Source organism: Platichthys flesus, chromosome 6 (assembly GCF_949316205.1).
Source record: "Platichthys flesus chromosome 6, fPlaFle2.1, whole genome shotgun sequence".
NCBI lineage: Eukaryota > Metazoa > Chordata > Actinopteri > Pleuronectiformes > Pleuronectidae > Platichthys > Platichthys flesus.
In genome coordinates this window covers 1,780,629-1,791,828 of record NC_084950.1, presented here as the reverse complement: position 1 = coordinate 1,791,828, position 11,200 = coordinate 1,780,629, and the positions used below count along the sequence as shown (strand labels likewise).

General features: G+C 44.2%; 1 protein-coding gene across 1 annotated transcript; it reads right to left on the bottom strand.

Moving 5' to 3' along the window:
* Positions 1-1,607: 1,607 nt before the first annotated feature.
* LOC133954654 (aminopeptidase N-like) lies at positions 1,608-10,767 on the bottom strand. The gene is made up of 23 exons (XM_062389079.1): positions 10,588-10,767; positions 9,213-9,310; positions 8,611-8,727; positions 8,178-8,364; positions 7,959-8,101; positions 7,720-7,856; positions 6,660-6,786; positions 6,381-6,535; positions 6,183-6,296; positions 5,953-6,096; positions 5,778-5,843; positions 5,585-5,650; positions 5,338-5,510; positions 5,112-5,191; positions 4,886-5,016; positions 4,671-4,726; positions 4,095-4,242; positions 3,472-3,563; positions 3,188-3,298; positions 2,775-2,942; positions 2,543-2,683; positions 2,014-2,095; positions 1,608-1,931 (listed from the first exon to the last, which is right to left on the bottom strand). The coding sequence occupies exons 1-23, from the start codon at positions 10,728-10,730 to the stop codon at positions 1,725-1,727; spliced, it is 2,886 nt and encodes a 961-aa protein (XP_062245063.1). The 5' UTR covers positions 10,731-10,767; the 3' UTR covers positions 1,608-1,724.
* Positions 10,768-11,200: the final 433 nt, after the last annotated feature.

The following is an 11,200-nucleotide window of genomic DNA, read 5'->3' as shown; positions in this document are numbered from 1 at the left end:
AACGTGGTCACTCTCTACATCGAGTCGTCCTCAGCACTCCAGCGCCCATAACTCAATAAGATCCTTAGAGTAAAACTCATTCCTCCACCAGCATAACAGTCCCCTCATATTCAATCAGGCTGCACCAAATCACACAATCACAGATATGAGATATGAACAACAAACAAACGGACCGGGGGGGGGGGGGACCTCACTCCAATGTCACATTTCTTAAATTATTGTCAGAACTTGAATTTGCTGCGTCTTATTTCTGAAGACATTTAGTTTTTTCCTGAAATCATCAACAACGGAGTCAACCTGAAGTACTAACCACACGTGTAATTCCAATATTTATCAATAGATGGCGCATGATTTCTCTACCGTCAGCCGGTCACAGGAGTTTTTTAACATCTTATCAAACTAGTACGGTGAAGTATCATCGGTGAATGCTGCAGTGGTTTCACTTCTAAGGTGAAACCTCTTTGTGTGTTGAAGCTCAACTTCTTGTCTCGTGAGCCGCGGTCGTTTTGCATGAGCACGATCACGCTGCCGGGAAAGTTCGTCCTCATCCGGCTTCGCTCACACTTTCTGAATCTAAATCACTATTTAGAAATATAAGCAAAACGTCTCATTTCAGAAACCAAATTAGATTAAACAGAAAATGTTTCAGTTTTAGAAAATAATTCATTTCAATGAGGAATGTGAGATATGTTTTGGCGCCACCAGATAAAACCGGCATCAACTTTCCCTCAGTTTCATGCTAAACTAAAACCTTTAATAAACGTTCATGGCAAAAACATTATAATGTGTTTTTATCATAAAAACATCGGAGCTTGTAAATCATCAAAGAAGTCTCGTGTTGATATTAATGTTTTTCTTTCTGTGATGTATAGTGTTGGAAATGGCTTCTGAATAATGTGTCTTTACTTTTATTCTGACTCTGTCGTCTGTGAACACAAAAAGACGTAGTTTGGTTCCTGGTTTGAAAGTCGTGTTCTTCAAATCACTGTTTTTCTTTTGGTCAGTGGAGAAGAAACGTTTCTCTCCCGTGTAAAATAATAAGTTATTGTTTGATTCATGTCTGTCTGTCGCTGTGTGCATCTGTGGCTGTGACGACTCAGACCAATAAACAGTCGGTGGCTCGTCACCACGTTCTGCTGTTTGGTGGTTTTCATTCAGAACCAGAAGAAAAGGGGTTTAGTCAGAACTCTAATGAGGCCTCGAAAGTTACTGCACTGGATCGATCCACTCGTCCAGGCAAGACACTGAATTAAGATGTAAGCCAACGCATTTATATCTCCCCCTGGTGGCTGGCTGGGGTATCGGTCATACATCCAACCACAGGACCTCCTGTTTGAATTTTTGGATGTGAATTCCAATCAGTTCCTTACGACCACCAAAAAAGAATCAGTCTCTCCTTATATCGAACTGAACGTTTGCTCTCGGACTGAAGGAATTCCCACAAGGTGTGTTTACATTTGTGTTCACAAGGCAACAATTGTGCTTTGTCGGGTCGCAGCAAAATTTGACCTCCAGATTTGAATTGCTTGATCCTTGAGTCCATCTCAACATTTGTTATTTATTTCACAAGGACAGGACAGACGAACAGAAACGACGTTACATAAAAATCATGTTAGCATAATAATTACTTATTTATATGAATAAGGTTACGATACAAATGCCGACTCTTTGCTGCCGGACTGGATTTTGTTTCTTATCATCACAACAACATGTTGGTGTCTTGTTTATTGGTCTTTGTTACATGTGAGACGAGTGACGGCACTGTGTCTCTGGATCTGGTGTCGGCTCTGGCTGTTGAACCAGTCCAGAATCTCCTGTTGGTTCAGCTGAAGCCACTTGATGTTGGCTCTGGTTCTCTCCGCGGCCTGTTCCACCGCCAGCGTCGCAGAACCGAACCCGGCTGCACTGTTCTGCTCCACGAACTCCTCCAGCTGGCAGAGGGAGACACGGAGAACAGTTCAGACAACAGACCCACACTAACACAATAAGTTAGATTCAGTAACAACTGCCAACCTGTTGAAGTTCAGCAGCTGTGGAGAACCTCGCGGTGACGCCGCTGATCATGGAGGCGAAGGAGAAAGAGCCCACGCCATACCTGAAAAATAATTCACTAAATCAACATAAGCTGTTTGAAGAAGACTAGAGACATAAACTCCTTCATGTTTACTTATTAAGTGATAAAGTTATAAAGTGAGAAGTAGAGTCACTTTTTGTAGACTTCTATAGAAACTACCAGAGGAGTCCCCCCCTGCTGGTCAGTACATAGAAGACAGGTTTCAGGCTCTTCACTTTCCAGACCCGAAGTCTATGTTTTATATTCCGACAACGAACAGTTTGTTTACATTTGTGTGTGTCTTCGTCACTGCAGGCAGAGTGATGTCATCTGTTTCCCTATTGGTCAATGTCACTGAGGTAACTCAACTCAACACTCTAGTCTTTCTGTTACGTGGCGTCAGTTGTCGTCCATCGACTGTTCCTGAACCAGCCCGACGCCGGACGTCTTCCATGTCGACATATAACCCTCAGTCAAAACGTTACTCACTGTGTGAACATGTATTCCCACTGATCCCGGACAAAGTCCCAGGCCAGACTCTGTCCCTCCCTGTTGCTGGCGACGGACGTGATGACGGAGGTGGCGTCCTGCTTCCGGATCATGGCTGGATTCAAGGTGTGAGACAGGTACCTGTGGACAGAACCAAGATGGACATTGGTCATTTCCCCAGGCTCATTGGGTCTCTACGTCCTCCTCCTCTTCAGGGAGGAAGGATACGCACCTCTGCAGCAGCTGCTTGTTTTTGGTGCAGGCCAGTGCAGACATGAGTTTGCTCGCCTCGCTGGCTAATGTGGCGTTCTTGAACTGGGACCAACCGAACTCCCACTCGGCCTCGTCGCCTGCCGCCACCGCGCTGCAGTACACGGTCGTACGCAGGTTAGGATGGATCCTGGAGAGAGACGCAGTTAATACACTGACTGACTGGATATTATGAAAACTGATTTTCTCAGTGTTTGTGCACGTTTCTCTGGATCTTTGTTGTGCGTCTGTGTTGGTCAGTGATTTAACAGAAGTTCAGAGAAGTGACTCATGTCAGTTGACCAGTGGTTAGCCACTTCAGCGTTTCACAGTTTTGGGTTAAAGTAAATAAACTTTTTCTTAGCTCCATGACTTAAAAACATAAGCTAGACCTACGGATTGTCTCTGGGGTTTTCCATCCACTGTTTGAACCAGGCCGTGGTCAAGCTCTGACATTCAGTGAGTCCTGTCCTGCAGCCCACAGAGATGGCATTGACCTGGTTGTACCTGCAGGGGGAGACAAACCTGTTAAAACATCTTTAGTTCTTAAAGTTGAACAGAACAAAGTTGACAGGTGTTTGTCATGCTGTGGTGAATCACCCACGAATCCATGAAATGTAAGTGCTGCTCCTGATCAGGAGGCAGAAAAATGACTTTGTATTCCAGGTGAGTTTACTCACTGGTCAGTGAGTCCGTCAGGAACACGGGTCCAGTTTGATGTTATGTTCTTAAAGTGCAGGAAGAGTGGAGTCACCAGCTTCCTCATGTAGTTCTGGAGGTTTTACAGAGAGGAGAGTGAAGGACGCTGGTTAATCTGAACTCAGACTGAAGCTGCGTGTCAATCAAAAGCACCAGCCACTTAATTAAACATATTCAAAACTGAGTATTTGTGCAATAATTATAAATATGGATTTACTGCTTTTCTAATATATTGAATCAACGTCGGCAAATGACAAGAACAAAAAACTTCTTCAAAATGTTCAAAATGTTCATTGTGAAGTAAGAAAGAGACGCTAAGAGCTTCTGCAGAGATTCTCTGTGAGATGATTGAGACTCACAAAAATCAACGATGGTAAGTTACTAAGTTTTCTGATTCACAACTGCGAACGATGTTATCGTGACTAAATCTTCTTTTGTTTTGCAGCTGAAGGCTTTTAAAAATGACAGTATCTTAATTTAGACCCTAGTTCCTCTGGTTGAAACAGAGATTCACTGACAAACATCATCTATTTGCTCTGATCTAAAATCCTTTAGAAGTAAAACTCTGAAACACACAGGTCACTCTACATATGATGTGTTGCACCTGCATAGGCTGATAGGCGTCAGTCCGGTCCAGCATGAGGTCGTAGTACTGCAGGTTGTTCAGAGCCGACTGCCAGGGCATGTACTGGGTCTCCAGCAGCAGGTAGGAGGTCGTCCTCAGAGCCAGAGAGGTGGAGATAAGCTGAGCTCTGCAGAGACAAGAGCCCGTTACAGGATTTAGATACAAAACACAATCACACACATGTTTTTTGTGTATCTGTCTTTTGAAATTGTTTGAGAAAAGAGCTATAAAACGGTCCTGACAGATCGGGTCATATTTATTTATTAACTTTATGGATCCGTTTATTGAATTTTGAAAAAGGTTCTACTGCTCAGTGGTCACATCACAAGAGAAAGTAAACTTCAAGGAATTCTCCTGAAGAACAGAGAACTGCAGGATTCTGTCGGATTCATTCACAACCGACGTCTGCCGTCCATGAAACCACAGTGGTGCATGATGGGAAAGGGAAACTGTTGTGAGGTAACACTATAAGAATTAAGAGAAACGTGAAACATATAACGTACGAATGAGACCAGGCAGGAAAATGAGGTGAAACCTGAAAGTGGACGGACGCACCTGGCCAGGTTGAAAGCATCGTCCACCAGCTGCGCTCTGTTGATCACTGGTATCACCTGGACCACAGAACCAGCTCAGTCACAGGGTTTGAAACACAAGCAACTCATCAATAAAACACTGGAGAAACAAGGGAAGCACAACTGCAACGCTTAAATAAAGTAAATCTTTAGTAGTAGCTTTCCCTTGTTCAGAGGACGTAAAACACTTCACTGTACCTGGTGCTCGGAGTCCAGCTGGGCGAGGAGCCGCTCCCAGTTCCCCAGGTCATAGTTGACTCGGTAAAAACCAGTGACATTGACGTTGGCCAGAATCCACAAACCTCCAGTCTTCATCTCCAGGTTCACAGCTGACCGAGGCAAAAACAGACGGTGAAAACAGCCTGAAAGTTTGAGCTTCACAATTCATTATCTACATTTCATTAATCAGTGAAATATCACACACCTTCCTTTTCCATCAGCCACCACCTGTCTCTCTGGACTTCACCGGACTTCATCCACCGAACAGGAATCATCCACTCGTACCTGGGGGGGGGGGGGGGGGGGGGGGGGATACACTTAACATCCCGACTGAGGCATAAGGACAACGAGACAAATGAATCCTTAAATCTTAAACTATAGACTCATCCCTGCAGACTTCATGAAACCCTAACCCTAACCCTAACCCGTACCTGTAAGGGGATTCGACCGTGACCTTTGACTCTGGATCCAGCAGAAAGTGCTTCTGGGAAACCGCTCCTGTGGTGGTATCGATGGTCACCACAGGGAAGCCCATCTGCAGCACCCAGCGGTTCATGATGTCACAAACTGGACCAGGAAGTGACACGTTGTTGGCTTCCACCACCTGACAGAACAAACTTAGTCTCGATTCAAGGGGCTGCGTCCTTTTTTTGAAAATATAGAAATCTTCCATCTTACCAGTTGTAGCTGTTGCCACAAGTCGTTTCCTACTGTGTTGCTGTAGGCGAAGTGATTGAGGTATCGCTGGAGACAAAAGGAGGAAGAGACAGGGAAACGATCACATTTAAAATCCGGTTGTCATCAGGTTTTTACTGAATTAGAGGAAGACTCATCACATCAACATGTTTTTGTTGTAATATTAAAAACGTACGCTGAGTCCCTGGACGAAGATCGACTCGGAGAGAAAATCAGACAACATCCGAAGCACGGCTGCACCCTGAGGAGATAACATGTGAATAATAACACAAATAACAACACATAGAAAATATATAAAACCATCAAACATAAACAGGACTGATTTATCCAGAGTATAGAATCAGGTTTACTTTGCTGTAGGAGATGACGTCAAACTGTTGGCTGATCTGGTCTGGACGGATGATGCTGTCTTCTTCAGAGGACAGAGGATGAGACGAGGTCAACGCGTCCACTGCAAACACTCGGTGGACGTCGTCCAGTACGATCAGGTCTTTCTGGAGCAGGGACAGAAACGTTTCCAGATTATTCTCAGGTTATGAGTCTTTAATGTGACCTTCAGCTTGGACCTGCGAGTTCTGACCAGGTTCCAGGCGGGCTCTGCGTGATCGGCTCCCAGGTAGGACACGTAGGAGGCGAAGCCCTCGTTCAGCCACACCTCGTTCCACCAGCGCAGAGTCACCAGGTTCCCAAACCACTGCAGCACAGAGTTCACTGATCACTGAGAGAACCAGACAACACACACGAGACATACAAGAACAACAGGAGAGCAGGAGGTCACCATGTGGGCCAGTTCATGAGCGATGATGGTGACAGTGGTCTCCTTGTTTCTGATGGACGAGGTCAGAGGGTCGTAGAGAAGGTTGGTTTCTCTGTACGTCACCAAACCCCAGTTCTCCATCGCACCGAAGTAAAAGTCGGGGATCGCGATTTGATCTGAGAGGAAGGGAGAAGACTGAATGACCCACAGTCACGGGACGACTGTGACCAGGAGCAGGAACATGGATCATCTCAGGAAGGTCAGATGATGAGAGATGATGAATGATGAGCGCAGACGCACCTGACTTGCTCAGCGGGTAGGAGATGTTATAGTACGACTGGAGGAAGTCCAGCACAGGTCCAGTCACATTGAGGGCGTAGTCCCCTTGGCCCTGATCGATGGCCGACCGGCGAGCCCAGATACGGATCTGAAGACACAGCAGCAGATCTGGGTTATCTTTGTTTTTGTAATTGTAATAACCTTCCATATTGTTTTTCCATTAACTATGACCCCGGTGGTCATTGGTTGTGTTGTGAGTATCTGGTTGTGAGTATTTGGTTGTGTTGTGATTATTTGGTTGTGTTGTGACTCTTCGGTTGTGTTGTGAGTATTTGGTTGTGTTGTGACTCTTCGGTTGTGTTGTGAGTATTTGGTTGTGTTGTGACTCTTCGGTTGTGTTGTGAGTATTTGGTTGTGTTGTGACTCTTCGGTTGTGTTGTGAGTATTTGGTTGTGTTGTGACTCTTCGGTTGTTTTGTGAGTATTTGGTTGTCTTGCGAGTATTTGGTTGTGAGTATTTGGTTGTGTTGTGATTATTTGGTTGTGTTGTGACTCTTCGGTTGTGTTGTGAGTATTTGGTTGTCTTGCGAGTATTTGGTTGTGTTGTGATTATTTGGTTGTGTTGTGACTCTTCGGTTGTGTTGTGAGTATTTGGTTGTGTTGTGACTCTTCAGTTGTGTTGTGAGTATTTGGTTGTGTTGTGACTCTTCGGTTGTGTTATGAGTATTTCGTTGTGTTGTGACTCTTCGGTTGTGTTATGAGTATTTCGTTGTGTTGTGACTCTTCGGTTGTGTTATGAGTATTTCGTTGTGTTGTGACTCTTTGGTTGTGTTGTGATTATTTGGTTGTGTTGTGACTCTTCGGTTGTTTTGTGAGTATTTGGTTGTCTTGCGAGTATTTGGTTGTGTTGTGATTATTTGGTTGTGTTGTGACTCTTCGGTTGTGTTGTGAGTATTTGGTTGTGTTGTGACTCTTCGGTTGTGTTGTGAGTATTTGGTTGTGTTGTGACTCTTCGGTTGTGTTGTCAGTATTTGTTGACAAACTGATGATGTTAAAGTGAGGAACACCATTGAGACACTTACCAGTGTGTGTCCTTGTGCAGCACGGAGGTGTGTGTAGTCACAGACGATGAGGGCGAGCAGGTACGTGGACATTCTCTTGGTGGGCTCGAACGTGGTCTGCGTCACGGCCACTCCCTCTACTGTGGTGTTCACAATATCTAGAACCAGCGGGTGGAAGTTGAATTGATATCTGATTTGGGATCAGCCCTGACTGGTTTGTATCTCGTGGATCCTCTGTGGACCGTGCTGCCTTCACTGACCTGTCTCCATCCCGTTGGACAGGGCCACGGTTCCGGGCGGATGAGTGAGCGTGATGTGGAAAACAGCTTTCATCGCCGGCTCGTCGAAACAAGGGAACGTCTTCCTGGCGTGAGTCGGATGCATCTGAGACGTGGCCACGATCCTGTGGAATCAAACTTTATATTTGAAATCATCTCAACCCTCAAACTGCTTCAGAGCAGGAGTTGAAGAAAACTGACTTTCTGGTTCCGTCCTCTTCGTACTCGCTCCTGTAGAACCCAGCCAGGTCGTCAGCCAGTTCTCCTGTGAACTCTGTGTACAGCTGGTATCTCTGACCTGGGGTCAGTTCACTGTCCAGCTGGATGACCAGGTACTGAGTGTCCAGCTGTAACCAGGTCAGCTGGACGCCGGGAGCCGGGCCGCCGCCTGCACCGCACAGAGTGGGGGGGAAGTAGTTGAAATTTCAAGTGTAGAATTTGTATATAACTTGAAACTGTGTTTAAAATGTTTATAAATAATAAATATATCAATATTTTATCAATGTTTAGTTTAATGAACAACAACGATAGTTTGTGTATATGTGTTTGTGTGTGTGTGTGTGTGTGCGTGTGTTTGTGTTTGTGTACCTATAGCGGTGACTCTGACTGTATGTGTGTGAGTGTCTGTGTGTACCTGTAGCAGTGACTCTGACAGTGTGTGTGTTGTTCAGCACGGTGTAGTTGAGTTTGTTGGAGTGAATCAGGATCAGTTGTGTTTCTTTCACACACTCAAACTCCACAGTGGATTTTCCTGCAGACGCACAAAAGAAGGAGAAGAAAAGCAGAAGCTCAAAGAAGAGAAGTGGTTTTAACTCATGTTGCAGATTCTACAAACCTAAAGCTTATACTGATAAAAAATAAGTTATGATCATCTGGGAGGAATTTACCAACAATCTGCTTATTTTCATGTTTCATGTTGTTATTTACAGACTGAACCTGCAACAGATGAAAACTCAGTGTGGTTCAATCTCACACTTTTACATGATTTATGGTGCATCATGTTTTTTAAAATAAAATAAAGAATTCTCTCGAGGCTGGTGAACAAAGCACAAGATGACGAGAGAAGGATTACAAAATAGAAATATGACTTTAAATTGGAAGCATGTGCTGTTATGAATAAAGCTATAAAAGTCGATGGTACCAATAGAAACATGAAGAATGTGTGTTTCCATCATGTGAGGTTTTATGTGTTTACTGGGACACGTGAGTCCAGAGCAGATAAGAGACGTTTATCACCCGTGAAGATGAAGAGGCCAGAGTTCGGGTCCCGGCTGAGACGAGGCCACAGGCTGATGATGTAACGTTCAGGGACCAGAGCGCTGGAGAGACGAAGCCTGAGCAGAACACACAACTCTACTGAGTACATATACTTCACATAAATAACCTCTGTAGGTTTCAGGTTAGGGTGTAAACCATGAGGGTAAATAAAGATGGACGACATGACAGCATGGGACAGGTCACAAACCCACCTCCTCCGTGTTAGCAGATGGGACATGCACCCGAAATACACATAACAGATGTTTTCTATCATTTAGGCCAGAGGACTTCAATGTTTTTCAGGTCAAGAACCCCCAATCTGATGGTGCGGTGGAGCAGGGCCCCCCCTACTATATATATTGCATAAAAATTGTGTTTTATATAAAACTGGTCCTAGTGCCATGTATAAACATAGCTACCCTGTTATTGTGCATTCAATACTAAGCTAGTCAAATAATACACAGGTTCATATATTCTTGTTTTTTTTTAAAACATGCATGGTATAGGAGCTGCAGTGTGTGCATTGCTGACTGAATGATAACGTCTTCTGCCTCCATTTATCCCTTCTCTACAATATGTAGGATTCATGTAAATGTCTATTTAAATTGGTGTTTTTTTTTTTTAAATGTGTCTAATCAACCAAAAATGTTGCGACCCCCCTTCAGTACCTCGGCGGACCCCCTAGGGGTCGCGGACCCCCTGTTGAAGATCTCTGATTTAGGCTGCTCTCATCACACTGATGTTTGTTCAAGTGTTCGTGTTTCTGATGAGTTTGGTTCTTATAGTTATTTGATGATGTAAAAACTGGGTGAAACGTCTTGATTGACAGCTGAATACACAAATCAATTGTAATCTGTTAAAGCTGAGTATTTAGTTACTTTACATTAGTTTCAAACCTGTGAACGAAATAACAAATGATCAACCAGACACAGCAAAACATTACAACAGGGATCACTATCATAAAAGTCATAAATTTACAATGAGTAAACACCAGCAGGGGATTGTCAAAGATAATGATGGTATGATAAGATGATAAAATAATAAAAGACAGGAGATAAAGGAGAAATAAAGATAAAGTAATAAAATACTAAAAGAGGATAAACCAATGATAAATTAAAACAGTTTTAAAAGAGAGGAGATAAGGATGAAATAACGATGATATAATATGTTCATCTTGCTGGTGAGTTGGGTTTTAACTAGTCATTTGGCTGAAACATTATGATTGACAGCTGAGGCTCCTTCTGCACTGAATCCACATAACGTCCCGTGCAGGAGAGACAGTGGGCGTCTCCATCTTCAGTCTACGATTGGTTCTTGCAGCAGAGGACACAGGGGACAAGTGTCCGTCACCTACCTGTCCCAAGGAGCTGTGACGTCACCACCCCCGTCTCCCCCCGTCAGGGCAATAGTCCACAACGTGACGATGGTCGCCACTGAGGCCAAGGCCAAGACCACGCACAGAACGCACAACTTTCTGACTCTGCAAGTTTTCCCCATGTTCCGACACGCAGCTCGCAGGTTTCCACACTGAGAGCAAAACCAGCCGCTGTGGGGAAACTAGCTCGCCTGGTTTCTGTGAGGTCATCGTCATTGTCTAACACATAATTTATTGGCTGTTGACAAATCAGTTATATAAACCAGTCTGCTGAAGGTTCACATGAAGAGGACGTAAAAGGTTTTATTGTCCTTCTCCCACGATGTTCACAGGTCAAAGCTTTAGTTCAGTTCAGCTGTTATCAGGGTCTGCACAGCACGTGTGTGTTTGTGTGTGTGTGTGTGCGGGTGTGTGTGTCTGTGTGTGTTCTAATGTCCTCTCAGCTTCATGTTGATGTAACTAAACATGAATTCCTCTCTTAAGCCCTTTTAAAGGCAACATTTCCTTCATAATATACTGAAAAACTGTAAATTTAAAATATAGAGAAAGCTCCACCATAAGCTGATGTTTGGACTTATTTAAATGTGTTTGT

What these genes read in the sequence shown, in the direction of transcription:
- LOC133954654 (XM_062389079.1), bottom strand. Translation starts at nt 10,730, where the DNA reads ATGGGGAAAACTTGCAGAGTCAGAAAGTTGTGCGTTCTGTGCGTGGTC. An exon ending in TGTGGCAACAGCTACAACTG is followed by an intron (nt 5,511 to 5,584) that starts GTAAGATGGAAG and finishes TTGTTCTGTCAG; the next exon opens with GTGGTGGAAGCCAACAACGT. An exon ending in CAGCTGCTGAACTTCAACAG is followed by an intron (nt 1,932 to 2,013) that starts GTTGGCAGTTGT and finishes TCCCTCTGCCAG; the next exon opens with CTGGAGGAGTTCGTGGAGCA.